The sequence below is a fragment of the Triticum aestivum genome, chromosome 5D (genome assembly GCF_018294505.1).
Source record: "Triticum aestivum cultivar Chinese Spring chromosome 5D, IWGSC CS RefSeq v2.1, whole genome shotgun sequence".
In the NCBI taxonomy this organism is placed as follows: Eukaryota; Viridiplantae; Streptophyta; class Magnoliopsida; order Poales; family Poaceae; genus Triticum; species Triticum aestivum.
In genome coordinates, this window is record NC_057808.1 from 485,364,130 (window position 1) to 485,387,472 (window position 23,343).

The 23,343-nt window shown below is 46.5% G+C and overlaps 1 protein-coding gene across 8 annotated transcripts; it reads left to right on the forward strand.

Moving 5' to 3' along the window:
- The first annotated feature begins 2,140 nt into the window (after window positions 1–2,140).
- On the forward strand, window positions 2,141–12,626 carry LOC123123034 (putative receptor-like protein kinase At4g00960). 8 transcript variants are annotated; one of them, XR_006460466.1, is made up of 11 exons: window positions 2,141–2,432; window positions 2,740–2,947; window positions 3,481–3,739; window positions 3,863–4,091; window positions 4,189–4,339; window positions 4,442–4,654; window positions 6,574–6,685; window positions 6,804–6,877; window positions 6,999–7,061; window positions 7,417–7,673; window positions 9,484–10,934. XR_006460466.1 is itself a non-coding variant. In XM_044543453.1 (10 exons), exons 1-10 carry the CDS (start codon window positions 2,311–2,313, stop codon window positions 7,483–7,485), a joined length of 1,521 nt encoding a protein of 506 aa, XP_044399388.1. In that variant the 5' UTR covers window positions 2,142–2,310; the 3' UTR covers window positions 7,486–7,690. The 8 variants fall into 8 exon arrangements, 2 of the variants coding, with proteins under 2 accessions (XP_044399388.1, XP_044399386.1); XR_006460465.1 differs by having other exon boundaries at window positions 6,999–7,038; XR_006460464.1 differs by having other exon boundaries at window positions 6,574–6,664; window positions 6,783–6,877; window positions 6,999–7,038.
- Window positions 12,627–23,343: the final 10,717 nt, after the last annotated feature.

Genomic DNA, 23,343 nt, shown 5'->3' on the forward strand with positions numbered 1-23,343 from the left:
CGGGCCTGTGTGCCACCGGCGTAGTCGTAGGGCATTACCAAGCATAGAACTCCACCGAGCACACCCAAAACAACACAACAAAGGGGCACCACGAGCGCTCGAACTGCAGCGGCGAGCCGAGACTAAACCATGACACTGCACCGTCAACGCAATCGAAAAGCACCGGGCAACCAAGACTGCACAACGCCGCGACACCACCTGTGTCATGGGGTATATTCGAACGGTCACGCCGGGCCGAGACGACGCCACGACACCTGTGTGCCACTGGTGTAGCCAAAGGGCATCACCAAGCATAGAACACCACAGAGCACACCCAAAACATCACAGGACCGGGAGATTAAGGCAACACCATCAAGATGGGAACGACGGGAAACGTCGCCGCTGTCTCGGCCAGCAGCACAGTCGGTCGACCATGGATTTCTCCCAAACCCCGGTCACATCCTCCACGCGACGAGACGCAGAGCAGCCGTCAATAGCGCGGGGCAGCGCTGAAAATGGACGGCCCCGGATCTAGGTGAATCCAACCGGCAGAGACGCCGGCAGGCACCCTTGACGCCGAGGCCACCGATGAGGACCACTAGTGCGGCGCCCCCAGCAGGAAAGGTACGAGACAGCGTCAGCCCACCGGGGGAACTGGGATGTGGAGGGCTCCAAGGAGCAGGAGCCACGACGCCACCTTCATTTGGCAAGCACGCAAAAGGAGCACGACGACGATGAACAGGGTGGGGGCGGTGGAGGCGGAAGACGCGACAGTTGGATCTGCAGGAGGCGGGATGCAGAGCGTGTAGTAGGCAATCGACGGCGCGAGCTTGAGGGTGAAAGGCGGCGGAGGCCGGCGCAAGAGCGTGGGAGCAGGGGGCGCCGCGCCCAGCCCAGCAGGCAACGACGGTTGGAACCGCCGCTGAGGCAGCCATGAGGACAGGCCACTGGAGCAACCCGAGGGCGCTGGAAGCCCGCAGCCGCGGCGCGCCCGCCGGATCTGGAAGGAGGGAGTCGGCCGAAGGGAAGCACCAGGGCAGATCTGGTGGCCCCGAAGCGGATGAGGGGAGGGGGCGGCAGGACCATAGCACGCGCGCAGGAAGGATCCTGCCGCCGCCAGCCGTCGACGGGCTTCGCCCGACGTCATTTTGCCGGCGGCGGCGAGGGGGGGCGGTGGCTGTTGGAGATGCTGTGGTGGCGGCCGGTGGGGGTGCCCGCCCGAATCGCCTCACAGAGACTTATACAATTTTTAATAGCTATGATCACCATATTGATAACTTCTGTTGATATATGCTCAGCTCAGCTGTTAATGGAGCATGTGTTACAATGTTCCAAACATCTTTTTCAGTGAGAACTCTTTCCATTCAAACCATGATGATAGCAAATTGATGTGTATATCTTCATAATTAGTAGAGCGTGTATGCTTGTGATGACTACCAAACTGTTGAAACCCCTGCTGCTTATCAGGTCCGGTTTTAAGATCTTCCTTTAGTTCCATGTCTTGACGGTGTGTTCTTTTTTTTCAGGACAACTGCTGAATTCGAACAACAAACGTCATGGTTAAGAACATGATGGTGGCAAGTGGCAACCAGTGATTAAGCTTGAAACCAATGCAAAATGCTTTCCTCTGCCACACTGAACCTGATGATCCTTTTCGAAAAACTAAACATGATGGTGGCAGCCGGTGATTAAAGTATTCTTCTTTTTTTTGCGGGGATTAAAGTATTCAGTGTGACTAAATATTCAGTTGTACACATCCTCTTCTTTTTTGGCGGGGGATTCAGTTGTACATATCAACAGTGTTGTTACCAGCAACAGACCATTTTCGTATTGTTCAGTATATGCTGAACATAAAGATTTTACTGAATACTAAGAGAGCAAATAACCAGTATTGCTGAACAAGGTGTAATTCATGCTGTTAATCATTCCTTTTGCTAAGTTGAGTCCTATGTATGCTCACATATTTGCACTCATAGTATGCTAGCTCCCATCCTAGCCTCGCCGCCCCGCCCTCCCCCCAACCTCTCCCCACCGCCGTGCATGATGCCGCCCCCGGCCATCCCTCTAGCCCCGCCCTCATCCATCTTTTTTCTCCTACGAAGCCCCACCACCGCCCCCCACCACTGCATTTTTAAATAGCCTAATTTCCTCGAGATCTTCGTCTCACCTACTTGGCTACTTCCATTGATGGTACTCCGTGATCCAGATCCACTCTCTGTTTGACCTCGTCACCAGTACTTCTCTCACAAACCACCTCCATCGCCTTTCGTCCGCACTCGCTACTCCACCACCGCCTCAGCGCCCCACGCCCCCAGCCCGCGAAAGCGCGGGATGGCGCCCAAGCGGCCACTCGACGCCACCCTGCCGGAGGAGGAGGCTGCGCTGTGGTTGTCCCGGATGAAGCGGTCCCGGAGGTTTCGGCTAAAGCGGACGGTGCTCGTCGTGATGTGGCTGTGAGTACCTCCCCCGTAGCTAGCCGTTGGTCCTCAAATCCCTCTATTGAATTTGAACTCACCGCTCGCTGGCTGCTTCGCGCGGATCTGCGGTTTCGGTGGCCGCAGGGAGAGTCTGTATAAGTTGTATCTTATTTGTGCAAGTTTGATTCATCTCTTCTTATTTTACTATTTTATTTTGGTCGGGAAAGCTCGATTTCTCTATTCGTGGAGAGAAGATGAGTTAAACTTCTCAGCAGTATGTATTGCAACTTTTTTTTGGAGATCTCAAACATAAGTATATAGCATCTCTTTCTTTCTGCAACAGCATGTGCGGGCCCAGCGGGACGGCTAGGAAAAGAAGAGAAAGAAAACGGCCGTGGCGCTGGATCTCTCAGGTGGTTTGTCCTTGGATGAGCATGCTCGACGTAAGTTCGGAGCCACCGTTTGTGCCACTCGATTATTTACGAGAAATTACAGATGATTTCTCCGAGGAGCGGAAGCTTGGTAGCGGTTCGTTTGGAGAGGTTTACTTGGTAAGACAATAAATTAAATTGTGTACATGGCTTCTGGACATCAACAGTATCATACAGATCATCTTTTGGACGAAGTGGTATATATATGATGATTTTTCAATTTCTAAAATTAGTGATCCGGTCTTTTAGTAGATAAAATTGCGTGAGTGCCTATGTGGGCATGTGTCTACAAGCTGTACTATATTCTATTTACATATGACCTTTAGGCCAGGTTTCACTATAGGCCGATAACCATAACAAAGATTAACAAAGTCTGCATCAGGTTCAGTTGAGCATAAGGATTTTTTTTTTGCCTGACAAAAACATTCCAGGCTTCCAGCTACGTGACGAGCCTGTTTTTACAACAGCACATAGGGCTGCAAAAGATATGTCCCCATGGCCACTTATGAACCCAGTTTCCTTCAGAAGGATTTCCATTCGGCTTGTATCGTCTCCAAGTCAACATTGATAGTAAATGATTTGTGTTGCCACATTCAAGCATAGCATTTTCTGCTTTACGAACAGAAAATTAAACCATGTGAAATCTTGTGTAGGGAGTGGATCAAGATGGGCAAAAGATTGCTGTGAAGAGAATCTATCAGATGGCAGGTGTTGATGATGGGCAATTTCAGAATGAGTTTACAAACCTTGCAAGGCTCAAGCACCGGAATATTGTGCGGTTAGTTGGCTATTGCAACCATATTCAGGAAGTACCAGCAATGTACGAAGGAAAATTTGTTCTTGCTGAAAAGATACATAGGGCGCTCTGCTTAGAGTATATGTCTAATGGAAGCCTTCAAAAGTATATTTCTGGTAAAAATGATGTTCCCCTTGTTAGTTAGCATGTCAATGTTTCCTTTTCTTCGATACCATAGCATGCTAAGTTATCATTCTTAAAATTTACATCCCGAGAATTCTCCTTATTTGTTACTGCAGATGAATGTAATAAATATGATTGGCGCACAGGCTACGGAATAATTAAGGGGATTTGCCAGGGTTTGAAATGCCTCCACATTGAATTAAAGCCACCTATTTATCATTTGGATTTAAAGCCAGCCAACGTATTGCTGGATGAGAACATGGTTCCCAGACTTGCAGATTTTGGGATATCAAGGCTCTTTGGAGATGAACGAACACGAGCTACAAAAAGTATTTTAGGAACGCAGTAAGCATTCTTCATATGAACTGAAATTTGAGAAGGTAAATGTATTTTGGATTAGATGTGTAGTAACAGTAACATTTATATAACATGTGTGATGCAGAGGGTACTTACCGCCGGAATACATACACAACAATTTGATCTCAAGTAAGTTTGACATATTCAGCCTTGGTGTTGTAATCATAAAGATAATGTCAGGACGGGCGGGCTACTCCAAAATTACTGACATGTCTCCCCAGGAGTTCACTAATCTTGTAAGAGAATGTGTTGCCATTATCAAGATCATGTGCATGTAGTTCATAATAATACTTCGATTATTCTAATATATAACCACTTTTTGTGCTCTAAATCTGTAGGTACAGGAAAAATGGACAAACAGGCTACATGAAACATCCAGTCTGATGAAGGCATATTCCAAGCAAGTGAAGACATGTATTCAAATAGGTTTAATGTGTGTGAACGATGATCGACATAAAAGGCCATCTATACAGGATATTGTCAATAGACTGAATGAGACAGAAACTGAGTGTACCTATGCGGCAAGAAAGGACGGGTCGTTGATTTACCAGGTTTGAACTGATCGCTTTGACATATAGTTTCTTCACTATAAACTATCTCTTCTTATTTTTTCATTTGGTATAAAATACGAGTCTGAAACTATATGGTGCACCACAAAAAATATTATGCGAATGATGGCCATGAATTTTCTTAGGGACTACTTGGTTTGGTACCAAAAATTGGCTTGCCAATATTTAGGCAAGCCAAAATTGCTACTAATTGGTTGGCTACCAACTTACCATCACAACCTCTCAAAACTTGCCAATTTTTGGCAGGTTTTGGACTGGCTAAGGGACAGTTTGGATTTCGCCTGGGTGCGCCCTGCCAATCGTGGGCGAGCCAATTAATTGTCGCGGGATCTGGCCGCCCCGGACTTGCCAACTTTTTGGCGTCAAACTGAACCGGGGGAGCTGGCATGGGTTGGGCGCACCAAAATATTGGCTCCCATCCAAACGGGAAGCAGGGCTTGGTCAACGACCAATTTTTTGGATCGGCGGCTGAGGGCTGCAATCCAAACAGCCCCTAAATGTTGGTTAGCCAATTTTTGGCTGCCAGCCATGCACGCACATAGAGGTTGTTTGGTTTCTAGCCACATCTTGCCACACTTTGCCATACCGTACCTTAGGCAAATTTGGCCAAGTTCGGTGGGTGTTTGGTTCTAGCCACACCTAAGGCAAGAATTCTTTTTATGAGAAGTGAACCCCACATGTCATAGACACAAAAAGTGTGGCAAGATTCCCTTAGGCAAACCAAAGTATGGCTAACAATTTGAGCAACTCAAGTTAGGCAAGTGTGGCAAAAATAATGTGGCAATATATGGCAAACATAGTCATAATCCAAACAGCCCCTATAGTTTGATTCAGACATAATCTATTTTAGGCAAGTTAATTGTAGGTACGAGGTTGTGTGTGTGTGTGTGTGTGTGTGTGTGTGTGTGTGTGTGTGTGTGTGTGTGTGTCTTAGAGCTGGACCCATGAGGCCCATGTTTATGGAGTTGTATGTGTAGCAATGAAGAAAGATTAATGAAAATGGCGAAGAAAGAAGAGAAACCGAAGGATTCCGGAGAGGTAATTATGACTATGTTTGCCATATATTAGAGCCGACGACATTTGATCTGGCTTTGGAGGAGAGGTACCGTTGGTGGTGAAGTGGCGCCCACCTGGGTGTAAATGTCCAGGCAAGGAGCTGAGCATCCTACTCAGGCTGGTCACAATGGGCAAGAACATAAGCTAGTAACTTACACACTTCCCTAGACTATGTTACTACCTTCATAGTGGGTAGGAACATCTATGTAGTGTCATGCAATGATATATTTATTAGGTTATAGACTCATTGTTTCTTGGAGTGTGTGATGTTTCGGTAACTTAGCTAGTTACCACAAGCACCTCTCTCTTCATTAAATATGTGCCACATAAGCAAAGTTGTATTGGAGTGTGTGATGTTACTCCTAAGTTCCTCCCCATTGTGACCAGCCTCAAGGAATAATTCTGACTATTTAAAGCCCCCTTTTCGTGGGCTCTGCTGTTAGACATTGGCACATGTGACTTTTGTGGTTATGTATGTGGGTATTGCAGCTCCTTTCTTTTTGCGGAAAAACATCCGAACTACTCATCTTCAATCATGGCAGTACAATGAACCCCCCGAAATAATAAAATTGCATCCAGATCCGTAGACCACCTAGCGACGACTATAAGCGCTGAAGCGAGCCGAAGGTGCGCTGCCGTCATCGCCCCGCCCTCACCGGAGCCGGGCAAAACTTGTTGTAGTAGGCAGTCGGTACTGGTGAGGGAGGGGCGATGAAGTATTGGCTATATACTACTCCGTTTAACAAGTTCCAATGAAAATTGTTCAGATTTGTAATAAATTCCATCCAAAAAAAATCCATCCCACAATTTTAAATTGACAACCTGAAATGTTTCCTGGATGGTAGATTCCAGAGGATGACTCAATCACATTCATGGGTGCAAGTCTAACTGGCCAACAGAATGGACACTTCAGCTTCTCGACAACTGATGCACCTGGTACTTCTTATCCTGTAGCAGGTGTGCTTGCTACACCCAGTTTTTCTAATTTGTATTCAGTGTTCTAGACTATCAATAGTAAAATCACTTCTCCATTATGCATTGTTGGGTGCTGAAGATGTTGCTGGGACTACCCCAGGTGGAGTTAGTCTGGGAATCTCTTCACCTAACCATGTTCCGGTTGACATGTCCAGTGAGCCTCCTTCAGATGAAGTATGTGTTCTTTTCAATAAGTTGGATATGTCATGGGAATTACTGTTTAGAACAGAACATATATCTTTGTGCAGGCTGAAGTATATCACTATATAACAGTCATATGGCTTTGTTCTTGCAGTTTGATGAGACAGACCAGGGCATTGCACCAGCTAACAACGGTACGCGATTTTCAATACCCATGGTAACTATAGCAATTTTCAATACCCAAGCACCACGGTCCTAAAAAACACTCTCTAAGCCGATAACTTGCGCAATTTTCAATACCTATGATCACCATAGTGATGCCTTCTGTTGATATATGCTCAGCTGCTAAATCACGGAGCATGTGTTACAATGTTCCCAACATCTTTTTCCGTCAGAGCTCTTTCCATTCAAACTATGATGATGGCAAATTGATATGTTTACCTTCATAATTAATAGAGCGTGTATGCTTGTGATGACTACCAAACGGTTGAAACCCCTGCTGCTTATCAGGTCCGGATTTAAGATCTTCCTTTCGTTCCATGTCTTGACGGTGTTTCCTTTTATTATTTTAGGAGAAGTGCCAAATTCCAACAACCAACCTCATGGTTATGAACATGATGGTGGCAAGTGGCAACCAGTGATTAAGCTTGAAGCCACTACAACATGCTTTCCTCTACCACACTAAACATGATGATGGTGGCAGATGGTGATTAAAGTATTCAGTGTGACTAAATATTCAGTTGTACATATCCTCTGCTTCTTCTTTGCGGGGGATTCAAATGTATATATACATTATTAACACCAGGAACCATTCATTCCCATAAAGAAGGTAATCTTTTCTGTCTACTATGTGTTGTTCTCTTTCTTGTCTTGGCTATATACTTATATATACAACAGGATAGTCCATGCAACATAAATCGGTCATTGGCTCGTTGCTAGTGATACTTGTTTCCTCCTTTGTTTGCATTTGGTCTCAACTGCATATTAACACCAACGTCATTGTTCATGTAGTCGTATTACTTTTTGTACCATTGAAATCCAAACAACTAGCTAGCGTGTCATGGCAACGGTACATGATGATATGCACGCATGGAATTCCTTGAAATGGGAGGCATCAGGAATCATGTGACATGGGTAGCTTCATCATCCTGTCTATAATAACCTTACAACCCCACAAAGTGTTTCTGAAGCACATGCTATAGCTGGTTCTTAATTGTTATAATATTTTAACTCATGTAAGATGCTTACATCACCTTACTGTACTTCCTCTAATGTATCTTCACCTGATAAAAAACGGAGCCCAAGGCCCATGTTCATGTTCACCATTCGAAAGGGGAACTTCGCACTTTTTTTCTTTGATAAAGGACGTTTTATTATCTCTAAATGTAGCATCAAGCGGATACAAAATATTATGAATAACACCCGCCCTTTGCATAATTAGGATGCACACAGACAAACCCAAAAGTCTAACAAAAAGAAAATGTACAAAACCAACAAATCTGCAACGGTAGAGTCCTATAGACCAACAAATCTGCCACCCATGTTGGGAAAAACCTTCGTAACCGCTTGCTCCAACCGTGTACATATTGCCTTGAACAACGGTTGGTGTTCTGATCGTTATAGCGTAGACGTAGAGGAGAAGCACCTTTGTCATTAAAAACCAAATCATTTCTACATAGCGAAAGCGACCAAAGTAAGGCATAGACTCCCCGAAAATGCTTAAAGGTGGACGAGCACTATGCCGACTTTATCCTGGCCGCCCCTTATCTCCATTCAGCCGATCATGCCCGGTATTCTGGCATGTTGTCCCCCCGTAGAGCTCGGCCAGCCCTTGTATTCCGCCCGGCATAGGTAGCTTTTGTCACAGAATCTAGCCACCAGAGTAGACGCTGGCCGATGTACCTTGGTAGTACACGTTTGATCGCGGGCCCCAGTTTGTTGCACTGCTCACACACGTGACCACATAAAACACTAGTACTACTACCATATTGTTTGTTAGTACCATCTGGCTATCAAGGGCATTTACTTGAACTATGATTTAACCTGTTTTCATACGGCCATTAAAAGTTTCTTCATGATTGGGACTCTGAACAAGAATTAGTCTGACACAGTTTGTTAGATTAATGTATTACTGTGCAGCCCGTTATATAATTTTTTGAATTATCAAAATTTGTTTCTTTGCCGCAAACCATCTTCGAGCCTAGTATGTAAGAAGGCGAAAATGCCTTTTGGAGGATGGGTGCATTGGTGGACTTTCAAAAAAAAAAATCTGCAACGCAATTTTTTTTAGAAATACACAAATGCATGTATACCACATTTTAGAAAATTTCCTTAACAATATAACTTCACACGTGACGTAGACAAAAAAACAAATGTGTAAATGAAAATGAGCCAAATTTTTTATTGCTGGGCCGGAATTTTTTTTTTGTACAGCTTGCAATCATATTTTGTTTGAATGCAATTTCACAGATCATCATGAATATGTATAAGTTTTTGTAGTTTTTTTTACTTTGAATTATTATTTTTGAATCATTTGAAAAAAAGGATCCAATGCATCCGTCCGTTTGAAAGTACTGTTTTTAGATTTTATGAATCTTCTTTTACCCGGCACATTAAACTAACCAAGTATATTTGATTAGCGAACCTGGATGCAGTAATTGCAAGAGAGAGGCGCACTGTGCATGATGGAAAGATGGCAGGGTCACTTTTTGTCACGTCCCGACGTGCAAAAAGTTTCTGCGTTATGGCCCACCACCGGCTACATCACCAGGTCAAGTCATCAGCTGCTCCTCCTATGCGGCGGCACGTGCACCAGCTCGCGCAGCTCACTAGTCCAGCTCCAAAGGCCCGAAACAATTGTGCCAAATCCATACGCCTATGCCACCTATTCCCTATTACTAGGAGACCGAACAGTAGGGACCGAAGAGGACAATTACCATACATAACAACAAACATACGTATATGTTAAATATTAAACAACAGCACATGCTTTTGCCACAAAAACAAAGTACATAATTTTGTTTGTTTAAATGAATGCTGACCATGTATTAAAAGAATGTTAACCTTGCATCTAAAAAATGTAAATCGAGTTTTGAAGCTGTTAAGTGTGTATAGAAAAAATATTTACCATGTACTAAAAAATGTTAATCTAGTGTTGAAAAATATTAATCAAGCATTTAAAAAAATTAAAAATTGTACTAAAAATGTTAATCATGTAGTATTAAAAAATGTTCGAAACGTCAAATGCTATCTACTTGTGCAGTTCAAAACAGAAATATCATAGATAGACAAAGAAAGTGTTCCCAAGTCATAATCAGTGGAATGCTTTTATCAAGTTCTAGGTCTCTCTCTGTACTAACAACCACAAGGTCTGTCTGGGATTTTGGATTGCTAGTTCAGCTTTACTGGTATGTCTCTCTTTAAAGTATCTCAATGTTCTATTTTTAGTGCACGGATGAAGTCATAGTTTAATAGTTTATTAGTTGATTTTTGTTTCAATCTCAGAGCTGGGGATCTAGAAAGGTAATCTTGTATTTGAAATATGTTAATTAAGCATCCGAAAAAATGTTAAAAAAAGAATTTGAAAAATGTTAATCAAGCATTTGAATAATGTTAAATGAGTGTTGAAAAATGTTGACTAGGTATTAAAAATGTTAATCTTGCATTTGAAAAAATGTTAATCAAGCTTTGAAAATGTTAAATGTGTATAGAGAAAATATTGACCATGTATTCAAAAATGTTAATCTTGTATTTAAAAAAATGTTAATCAAGTACATAAAAATATGAAATTTTGTATAAAAAATGTTAACCATGTATTAAAAAAATTTAATCAAATATTTAAAAATGTGTATAGAAAAAAATGTTGACCGAGTGCTAAAAAATGTTAATCAAGTACCCAAAAAATATTTAAAAGGTGTACAGAAAAAATATTGACTGAGTGTTTAATTTTTTTAAACATGTATTTGAAAAAATTAAACATGTATTAGAAAAATGTTCTTAACTTATACGGAAAAAGAAGAATGATTACCAAAAGAAACAAAGAAAAATGAAAAGAAACAAAAGGAAAAACAAAAGAACCCAAAGCAACAAGTGCAAAGGAATGGAAAAAATGAATACCAATAAAGAAACAAAGAAAACCATGAAAAAACATAGAAAAAATAAGGAAAACAAGAAAGAAAAGGGAAATTGAAGAAAACTATAAAAGAAATAACAAAAAACAAAAAACAAAAGAAAACCAAAAAGAGAAAGTACACGGATGAAACAGAGAAACTAAAAAAAGGGAAAATAATAATAAAACCAAACAAAAAAGAAGAATAAGAAAACATATCTGGACGAACATATCAACAAACAGATCAATGACCGAATGAACAGGTAAAATGCTATTGGGCCAACCCATACGTGTGCCCGCTGCACTAAAGCTTCTGGTGAGACGGATGCTAGTCTCGCTATAAGCGAGACATACCATCAGCTGGGCATTTTGGCTAGCTATGGTGGTCAAAAGGGCTTTGACGTCCGAAAAAATAATACCGCCAAAAGGTCCACCACGTCATGTCGATTTGTTTGTGCAACTGAAGGCCGTCAATTGCGGGATAGAAGGAACCATTTAATAAATTACCCTTGAGGTGGAGCTAGAACCATCCCCACCCCCCTCCCCCGCACACGCGGCAGATCCGGGCGGATCTAGCCGCACGCCATCACCCGCGTTCGACCCCCAAGCAGCCTCCGCACCACGCCTAGAGTCCAGGCCGCCGCTGCGCCACCAACCACTCGGCTGCACCGCGGTCTCCCCAAGAACATCTAGACATGCAGACAGACCCCTTTTTTTTGCGAGAAGGGACAACTAGTTCATGCAGCCCCTGCGCAAAAATAAATAAAAGTTCTTTCAGCACCATCTTGAATTTTCACTAATTTCGCAAAAAACAATATTAATTTTTTACCGGTGAAGAAAGAGCGTATGCATTACATTTACAATCTGCCCAGGCCAGAGAAGAAAAGTCTCGAGCATAAAAGAATGCTCGAAGCTGCCTTCAACTTTCCAGGAAGAATGGAAGAGGCCGATCAGTCTTGCTCCGTTCGATGATTCGGAGACTGGCTAGTTCTAGGCAATCTCGATGAAATCCGCAAAGTCAGACCAAAATGCCCAGAACATCCCCGGAAAAACCCACGGAAACTGGATGGAAAATGAAGAGAAATCCCCCGTCGCGGTCTAGTCTTCTCCTCCCGTCCCCACGCGGTTCGCTTCAATCTCTCCGCATTATCTTTTATTTACGGTTTAGCAGAGGGAAGCATCGCAGGGAGCTTCCGCGTCCGATCCCCGGGCGGGCGCGGTCAGCGCAGCGTCTCCATCGTTCACACATGACATGACTTCTTCTCCTCATGGCGGCTTCTGCTATCTCTATATATCATGCCTCCCGCCATCTTCAGTTCTTCATGTTATAGCATCTCACTCGTTACTGTCTGCCACCATTGTTGTTGTTTTGTTGCAGTGCGGATGATTCACCAAGATCAGTGTGGATGGTCATCGTCTTCTGCAGGTGGTACCTTTTGCGGGTTATGCATTTCGTGTTCATAATGATCTTTGTATTTTTCTCGACGCAGGAGCAATGGGTTAGTTACGAGCTACTTACAACGGACGAAGACGACCTGACAAGCCAGCCATATGGCAGTGTATCCTTGGGCCGTCGATGTTTATCGGAGAGATTGTATATACAGGATTGATCTGATCTGATCATAACAAGTTGGGTGCTTAATTCTAAATGGAGATCTGTCTGTGGTGCTACATGTTCTCAGTTTTTGTTGCTGTTGAGATAACTACATGTTCTCGGTTAAGCAAAGAAAACCTACTTGAATTACCTTTCCCCCTCCTCTCCTCTCCCGCGACCGCGCCGCCCCCGCGGGCGGCCGACCGCGCCCAGCCCTCTCCCCCGCGCGCCTCTCCCTCCCCCTTCCTCTCTGCCGCCGTCGCCGGCGCCCGCTGCGGGCCTGGCCCGGGCGACGGTGGTGGCGGCGGCCCCCTGGCTTTTCCCCTCTCGGGTGTCCGCCGGCGCGGGACGGGGCGACCCCGGGCGGTGCTTCTAGGCGGCGGCGGTCCAGCGCGGCGGCGGCGGCTTCCGGCGCGAGCGGGGGCGGACTTCTGGACGGCGGCGTCGCCGTTGGCGGCAGGGTGACGCGGCGGCGCGGCCTGGCGGCACCCGCTCGACCCAGATCTGGGCCCTTCGGGCCCCATCTGGGCCTGGGCGGGCCGGCGGCGGGGCGGGTCTGCTTTGTGGCTTCCGGGAGGCGGGGGAGAGACGATGAGCGGCAGGGTGCTGGCGGCGCCATCGCCGGCTTGCTGCAGTGTGGCGGCGGGGCTTAGCGGGCCCGTTTCGGGCCTGACCGGGCCAGGGGTGGCCTGGCATGCCCTGCTGCCGCGTCCGGACGGCTACCGCGACGGTGCCGGAGGTTCTGGCCTCCTGCACGACGGCGGTGGAGGTGGTTCCCTCCCGTTCGGCTTCGGTGCTGCTTCTCCCTCCGCGGGGCGCTTCTCCCCGGTCCTCTTGGCCTCGTGGTGGTGTACGCAGTGAGGCGGCGTGGGTGACGGCGCAACCGCGATGGCGCATGGTGGTGGGCGGCGGTCTGGCTGGTCGGCTCCGGTCCGTGGGGCGGTGGGGATTGGAGTACGGGAGAAATCCTTGCCGGTCTTCGGCCCCGATGCGGTGACACTTGCGGGTGCCACCATTCCTTCCTGGAGGGTGCCGGTGATATCCATCCCCCACCTCCCTCCGCGTGCCGGGGAAACCCTAGGACATGTCCGGGCAACAGCGTCGTCGGCGTCGCTTTCCTTCTTGGAGGTGCTGTTTTGTACGCGGCGGTCCGGAGCCTCGGGTTGTAGTGGTTTGTGTCTGGTGGGCGTAGCGGTGGCGGGTCTGATGGGAATCGTAGCATAATTTTAAAATTTTCCTACGCTCACCAAGATGCATCTATGGAGTATACTAGCAACGAGGGGAAAGGAGTGCATCTACATACCCTTGTAGATCGCGAGCGGAAGCGTTCCAATGAACGTGGATGACGGAGTCGTACTCGCCGTGATTCAAATCACCGATGACCGAGTGCCGAACGAACGGCACCTCCGCGTTCAACACACGTACGGTGCAGCGACGTCTCCTCCTTCTTCATCCAGCAAGGGGGAAGGAGAGGTTGATGGAGATCCAGCAGCACGACGGCGTGGTGGTGGAAGTAGCGGGGTCTCGGCAGGGCTTCGCCGAGCTTCTGCGAGAGGGAGAGGTGTAGCAGGGGAGGAGGGAGGCGCCCAAGGCTGTAATGTTGCTGCCCTCCCTTCCCCCCCTTTATATAGGCCCCCTGGGAGGGGGGGCGCCGGCCAGGAACCCATCTGTGGGGGGGGGGGGCGGCGGCCAATGGGGAAGGGGGAGGTGGCTTCCCCCCCAAGGCAAGTGGGGCGCCCCCCCACCCTAGGGTTTCCAACCCTAGGCGCAGGGGGGAGGCCCATGGGGAGGGCCCCAGCCCACTATGGGCTGGTTCCCTTCCCACTTCAGCCCATGGGGCCCTCCGGGACAGGTGGCCCCACCCGGTGGACCCCCGGGACCCTTCCGGTGGTCCCGGTACAATACCGATAACCCCCGAAACTTTCCCGGTGGCCGAAACTGGACTTCCTATATATAATTCTTCACCTCCGGACCATTCCGGAACTCCTCGTGACGTCTGGGATCTCATCCGAGACTCCGAACAACTTTCGGGTTTCCGCATACTCATATCTCTACAACCCTAGCGTCACCGAACCTTAAGTGTGTAGACCCTACGGGTTCGGGAGACATGCAGACATGACCGAGACGCCTCTCCGGTCAATAACCAACAGCGGGATCTGGATACCCATGTTGGCTCCCACATGTTCCACGATGATCTCATCGGATGAACCACGATGTCGAGGATTCAATCAATCCCGTATACAATTCCCTTTGTCAATCGGTATGTTACTTGCCCGAGATTCGATCGTCGGTATCCCAATACCTTGTTCAATCTCGTTACCGGCAAGTCTCTTTACTCGTACCGCAATGCATGATCCCGTGACTAACGCCTTAGTCACATTGAGCTCATTATGATGATGCATTACCGAGTGGGCCCAGAGATACCTCTCCGTCACACGGAGTGACAAATCCCAGTCTCGATCCGTGCCAACCCAACAGACACTTTCGGAGATACCCGTAGTGCACCTTTATAGTCACCCAGTTACGTTGTGACGTTTGGCACACCCAAAGCACTCCTACGGTATCCGGGAGTTGCACGATCTCATGGTCTAAGGAAAAGATACTTGACATTGGAAAAGCTCTAGCAAACGAAACTACACGATCTTTTATGCTATGCTTAGGATTGGGTCTTGTCCATCACATCATTCTCCTAATGATGTGATCCCGTTATCAATGACATCCAATGTCCATAGTCAGGAAACCATGACTATCTGTTGATCAACGAGCTAGTCAACTAGAGGCTTACTAGGGACACGTTGTGGTCTATGTATTCACACATGTATTACGATTTCCGGACAATACAATTATAGCATGAACAATAGACAATTACCATGAACAAAGAAATATAATAATAACCATTTATTATTGCCTCTAGGGCATATTTCCAACAGTCTCCCACTTGCACTAGAGTCAATAATCTAGTTACATTGTGATGAATCGAACACCCATTGCGTCCTGGTGTTGATCATGTTTTGCTCTAGGGAGAGGTTTAGTCAACGGATCTGCTACATTCAGGTCCGTATGTACTTTACAAATATCTATGTCTCCATTTTGAACACTTTCACGAATGGAGTTGAAGCGACGCTTGATATGCCTGGTCTTCCTGTGAAATCTGGGCTCCTTCGCAAGGGCAATAGCTCCAGTGTTGTCACAGAAGAGAGTCATCGGGCCCGACGCATTGGGAATCACCCCTAGGTCGGTAATGAACTCCTTCATCCAGACTGCTTCCTGTGCTGCCTCCGAGGCTGCCATGTACTCCGCTTCACATGTAGATCCCGCCACGACGCTTTGCTTGCAACTGCACCAGCTTACTGCTCCTCCATTCAAAATATACACGTATCCGGTTTGTGACTTCGAGTCATCCAGATCTGTGTCGAAGCTAGCGTCGACGTAACCCTTTACGACGAGCTCTTCGTCACCTCCATAAACGAGAAACATATCCTTAGTCCTTTTCAGGTACTTCAGGATATTCTTGACCGCTGTCCAGTGTTCCATGCCGGGATTACTTTGGTACCTTCCTACCAAACTCACGGCAAGGTTTACATCAGGTCTGGTACACAGCATGGCATACATAATAGACCCTATGGCCGAGGCATAGGGGATGACACTCATCTTTTCTATATCTTCTGCCGTGGTCGGGCATTGAGCCGTGCTCAATTGCACACCTTGCAATACAGGCAAGAACCCCTTCTTGGACTGATCCATATTGAACTTCTTCAATATCTTGTCAAGGTATGTACTCTGTGAAAGACCAATGAGGCGTCTCGATCTATCTCTATAGATCTTGATGCCTAATATATAAGCAGCTTCTCCAAGGTCCTTCATTGAAAAACACTTATTCAAATAGGCCTTTATACTTTCCAAGAATTCTATATCATTTCCCATCAATAGTATGTCATCCACATATAATATGATAAATGCTACAGAGCTCCCACTCACTTTCTTGTAAACACAGGCTTCTCCATAAGTCTGTGTAAACCCAAACGCTTTGATCATCTCATCAAAGCGAATGTTCCAACTCCGAGATGCTTGCACCAGCCCATAGATTGAGCGCTGGAGCTTGCATACTTTGTTAGCATTCTTAGGATCGACAAAACCTTCCGGCTGCATCATATACAACTCTTCCTTAAGGAAGCTGTTAAGGAATGCCGTTTTGACGCCCATCTGCCATATCTCATAATCATAGTATGCGGCAATTGCTAACATGATTCAGACGGACTTCAGCTTCGCTACGGGTGAGAAAGTCTCATCGTAGTCAACCCCTTGAACTTGTCGATAACCCTTAGCGACAAGTCGAGCCTTATAGATGGTTACATTACCATCCGCGTCTGTCTTCTTCTTAAAGATCCATTTGTTTTCTATGGCTCGCCGATCATCGGGCAAGTCAGTCAAAGTCCATACTTCGTTTTCATACATGGATCCTATCTCGGATTTCATGGCTTCTAGCCATTTGTCGGAATCTGGGCCCGCCATCGCTTCTTCGTAGTTCGAAGGTTCACCGTTGTCTAACAACATGATTTCCAGGACAGGGTTGCCGTACCACTCTGGTGCGGAACGTGTCCTTGTGGACCTACGAAGTTCAGTAGTAACTTGATCCGAAGCTTCATGATCATCATCATTAACTTCCTCCCCAGTCGGTGTAGGCACCACAGGAACATTTTCCCGCGCTGCGCTACTTTCCGGTTCAGAAGGGGTGACTATCACCTCATCAAGTTCCACTTTCCTCCCACTCAATTCTTTCGAGAGAAACTCCTTCTCCAGAAAGGACCCGTTCTTGGCAACGAAGATCTTGCCTTCGGATCTGAGGTAGAAGGTATACCCAATAGTTTCCTTAGGGTATCCTATGAAGACGCATTTCTCCGACTTGGGTTCGAGCTTTTCAGGTTGAAGTTTCTTGACATAAGCATCGCATCCCCAAACTTTTAGAAACGACAGCTTAGGTTTCTTCCCAAACCATAATTCATGCGGTGTCGTCTCAACGGATTTCGACGGAGCCCTATTTAAAGTGAATGCGGCAGTCTCTAAAGCATAGCCCCAAAATGAGAGCGGTAAATCGGTAAGAGACATCATAGATCGCACCATATCCAATAGAGTGCGATTACGACGTTCGGACACACCATTTCTCTGAGGTGTTCCAGGCGGCGTGAGTTGTGAAACTATTCCACATTTCCTTAAGTGTGTACCAAACTCGTGACTTAAATATTCTCCACCACGATCTGATCGTAAGAATTTTATTTTTCTGTCACGTTGATTCTCAACCTCACTCTGAAATTCCTTGAACTTTTCAAAGGTTTCAGACTTGTGTTTCATTAGGTAGACATACCCATATCTACTTAAATCATCAGTGAGAGTGAGAACATAACGATATCCTCCGCGAGCCTCAACACTCATTGGACCACACACATCGGTATGTATGATTTCCAATAAGTTGGTTGCTCGCTCCATTGTTCCGGAGAACGGAGTCTTGGTCATCTTACCCATGAGGCATGGTTCGCACGTGTCAAATGATTCGTAATCAAGAGACTCCAAAAGTCCATCTGCATGGAGCTTCTTCATGCGCTTGACACCAATGTGACCAAGGCGGCAGTGCCACAAGTATGTGGGACTATCGTTATCAACTTTACATCTTTTGGTATTCACACTATGAATATGTGTAACATCACGTTCGAGATTCATCAAGAATAAACCATTAACCAGCGGGGCATGACCATAAAACATATCTCTCATATAAATAGAACAACCATTATTCTCGGATTTAAATGAGTAGCCATCTCGAATTAAACGAGATCCAGATACAATGTTCATGCTCAAAGCTGGCACTAAATAACAATTATTGAGGTTTAAAACTAATCCCGTAGATAGATGCAGAGGTAGCGTGCCGACGGCGATCACATCGACCTTGGAACCATTCCCGACGCGCATCGTCACCTCGTCCTTCGCCAGTCTCCGTTTATTCCGTAGTTCCTGTTTTGAGTTACAAATATGAGCAACCGCACCGGTATCAAATACCCAGGAGCTACTACGAGTACTGGTAAGGTACACATCAATTACATGTATATCACATATACCTTTGGCGTTGCCGGCCTTCTTGTACGCTAAGTATTTGGGGCAGTTCCGCTTCCAGTGACCACTTCCCTTGCAATAAAAGCACTCAGTCTCGGGCTTGGGTCCATTCTTTGACTTCTTCCCAGTAACTGGCTTACCGGGTGCGGCAACTCCCTTGCCGTCCTTCTTGAAGTTCTTTTTACCCTTGCCCTTCTTGAACTTAGTGGTTTTATTCACCATCAACACTTGATGTTCTTTTCTGATCTCCACCTCCGCTGATTTCAGCATTGAATATACCTCGGGAATGGTCTTTTCCATCCCCTGCATATTGAAGTTCATCACAAAGCTCTTGAAGCTTGGTGGAAGCGACTAAAGGATTCTGTCAATGACCGCGTCATCCGGGAGATTAACTCCCAGCTGAGTCAAGCGGTTGTGCAACCCAGACATTCTGAGTATGTGCTCACTAACAGAACTATTCTCCTTCATCTTACAGCTGAAGAACTTGTCGGAGACTTCATATCTCTCGACCCGGGCATGAGCTTGGAAAACCATTTTCAGCTCCTCGAACATCTCATATGCTCCATGTTTCTCAAAACGCTTTTGGAGACCCGGTTCTAAGCTGTAAAGCATGCCACACTGAACGAGGGAGTAATCATCAGCACGCTGCTGCCAAGCGTTCATAACGTCTTGGTTTTCTGGGATTGGTGCTTCACCTAGCGGTGCTTCTAGGACATAATCTTTCTTGGCTACTATGAGGATGATCCTCAGGTTCCGGACCCAGTCCGTATAGTTGCTGCCATCATCTTTCAGCTTGGTTTTCTCTAGGAACGCGTTGAAATTGAGGACAACGTTGGCCATTTAATCTACAAGACATAGTGTAAAGATTTTAGACTAGGTTCATGATAATTAAGTTCATCTAATCAAATTACTCAATGAACTCCCACTCAGATAGACATCCCTCTAGTCATCTAAGTGAAACATGATCCGAGTTAACTAGGCCGTGTCCGATCATCACGTGAGACGGACTAGTCAAGATCGGTGAACATCTCCATGTTGATCGTATCTTCTATACGACTCATGCTCGACCTTTCGGTCCTCCGTGTTCCGAGGCCATGTCTGTACATGCTAGGCTCGTCAAGTCAACCTAAGTGTATTGCGTGTGTTCCGAGGCCATGTCTGTACATGCTAGGCTCGTCAACACCCTTGTATTCGAACGTTAGAATCTATCACACCCGATCATCACGTGGTGCTTCGAAACAACGAACCTTCGCAACGGTGCACAGTTAGGGGGAACACTTTTCTTGAAATTATCATAAGGGATCATCTTACTTACTACCGTCGTTCTAAGCAAATAAGATGCAAAAACATGATAAACATCACATGCAATCAAATAGTGACATGATATGGCCAATATCATTATGCTCCTTTGATCTCTATCTTCGGGGCACCATGATCATCTTCGTCACCGGCATGACACCATGATCTCCATCATCATGATCTCCATCATTGTGTCTTCATGAAGTCGTCACGCCAACGATTACTTCTACTTCTATAGCTAACGCGTTTAGCAACAAAGTGAAGTAATTTACATGGCGTTATTCAATGACACGCAGGTCATGCAAAATAATAAAGACAACTCCTATGGCTCCTGCCGGTTGTCATAGTCATCGATATGCAAGTCGTGATTCCTATTACAAGAATATGATCAATTTCATACATCACATATATCATTCATTACATCTTCTGGCCATATCACATCACATAGCACTTGCTGCAAAAACAAGTTAGACGTCCTCTAATTGTTGTTGCAAGTTTTTACGTGGTTTGTAGGTTTCTAGCAAGAACATTTCTTACCTACGTATGACCACAACGTGATTTGCCAATTTTTATTTACCCTTCATAAGGACCCTTTTCATCGAATCCGTTCCGACTAAAGTAGGATAGACAGACACCCGCTAGCCACCTTATGCAACTAGTGCATGTCAGTCGGTAGAACCTGTCTCACGTAAGCGTACGTGTAAGGTCGGTCCGGGCCGCTTCATCCTATAATGCCACCGAAACAAGATACGACTAGTAGCGGCAAGAAGAATTGGCAACATCAACGCCCACAACTGCTTTGTGTTCTACTCGTGCATAGTAACTACGCATAGGCCTGGCTCATGATGCCACTAATGGGAATCGTAGCATAATTTTAAAATTTTCCTACGCTCACCAAGATGCATCTATGGAGTATACTAGCAACGAGGGGAAAGGAGTGCATCTACATACCCTTGTAGATCGCGAGCGGAAGCGTTCCAATGAACGTGGATGACGGAGTCGTACTCGCCGTGATTCAAATCACCGATGACCGAGTGCCGAACGGACGGCACCTCCGCGTTCAACACACGTACGGTGCAGTGACGTCTCCTCCTTCTTGATCCAGCAAGGGGGAAGGACAGGTTGATGGAGATCCAGCAGCACGACGGCGTGGTGGTGGAAGTAGCGGGGTCTCGGCAGGGCTTCGCCGAGCTTCTGCGAGAGGGAGAGGTGTAGCAGGGGAGGAGGGAGGCGCCCAAGGCTGTAATGTTGCTGCCCTCCCTCCCCCCCCCTTTATATGGGCCCCCTGGGAGGGGGCCGCCGGCCAGGAACCCATCTGTGGGGGGGGGGGGGGGGCGGCCAATGGGGAAGGGGGAGGTGGCTTCCCCCCCAAGGCAAGTGGGGCGCCCCCCCACCCTAGGGTTTCCAACCCTAGGCGCAGGGGGGAGGCCCATGGGGGGGGGCCCTGCCCACTATGGGCTGGTTCCCTTCCCACTTCAGCCCATGGGGCCCTCCGGGACAGGTGGCCCCACCCGGTGGACCCCCGGGACCCTTCCGGTGGTCCCGGTACAATACCGATAACCCCTGAAACTTTCCCGGTGGCCGAAACTGGACTTCCTATATATAATTCTTCACCTCCGGACCATTCCGGAACTCCTCGTGACGTCCGGGATCTCATCCGGGACTCCGAACAACTTTCGGGTTTCCGCATACTCATATCTCTACAACCCTAGCGTCACCGAACCTTAAGTGTGTAGACCCTACGAGTTTGGGAGACATGCAGACATGACCGAGACGCCTCTCCGGTCAATAACCAACAGCGGGATCTGGATACCCATGTTGGCTCCCACATGTTCCACGATGATCTCATCGGATGAACCACGATGTCGAGGATTCAATCAATCCCGTATACAATTCCCTTTGTCAATCGGTATGTTACTTGCCCGAGATTCGATCGTCGGTATCCCAATACCTTGTTCAATCTCGTCACCGGCAAGTCTCTTTACTCGTACCGCAATGCATGATCCCGTGACTAACGCCTTAGTCACATTGAGCTCATTATGATGATGCATTACCGAGTGGGCCCAGAGATACCTCTCCGTCACACGGAGTGACAAATCCCAGTCTCGATCCGTGCCAACCCAACAGACACTTTCGGAGATACCCGTAGTGCACCTTTATAGTCACCCAGTTACGTTGTGACGTTTGGCACACCCAAAGCACTCCTACGGTATCCGGGAGTTGCACGATCTCATGGTCTAAGGAAAAGATACTTGACATTGGAAAAGCTCTAGCAAACGAAACTACACGATCTTTTATGCTATGCTTAGGATTGGGTCTTGTCCATCACATCATTCTCCTAATGATGTGATCCCGTTATCAATGACATCCAATGCCCATAGTCAGGAAACCATGACTATCTGTTGATCAACGAGCTAGTCAACTAGAGGCTTACTAGGGACACGTTGTGGTCTATGTATTCACACATGTATTATGATTTCCTGACAATACAATTATAGCATGAACAATAGACAATTACCATGAACAAAGAAATATAATAATAACCATTTATTATTGCCTCTAGGGCATATTTCCAACAGGGTCATCCGCGCTCTGTCGAGCTGCCGTTGTTGGCATTTGCTTCTTTTTTTTTTGGCTTGTTGTACTGTTCGCCCCAGCGATCCTGTATCGGTGTTGGTTGCTTTGGAATACAAAGCGGGGGGAAACCCTTTTTCAGTAATTACCTTTTTCACAGAGGGCAAGAATGCTGACTTGACCAAAATGTCAGAAAACAGAACGAGCTGAGCGCCACACACACACCCGCTCTCATGCTTTTAACAGAACGGAAGGGGGAAAGAGGTACTAATGGCAAGGCGATGAGAGTTGGATATATTTAGTTCTCAACAAGTTATGATAAGTGGATCAGGGATGGTTAGGACGTTAATTGGTGTGGATGAATATAATGGTAGTAAGAAACGGGAAATATATTCCGTACCAGACATTTTGTATGTAACCCTAGAAGAAGTGAACCATTCGGTGCCGTCCAAAGTAAGGGGATGAGCGGTGGGAGGAGTTGGAAAACAAGAGGAAGAGGAAGAGGAATAAGATGGAGAAGTTTTCGCTCCTGTTCTTCTCCGCTACACCAACTTCACCGGACCCTTCTCACCTTGCTCACCTTGAGTGAAACCCTTTCAACTACGGTGAGGTGAGCAAGGAGGGAAGGAGATAGAGGTGGCGGCTAGGGTTTCGCTTCACCACCCCTGGGAGTGACTCGGGGTGTACATCTGCTCTAGATGAGCAAATTTGCAATTCTAATTTTACTCGTGTCTTATTCGATGTAATGAGTTGTATTTGTCCATGAAGCCCTCTAGTTGCCACATGCCTCGTTTAATATAAGCATGGCCTTTATTTACGAAG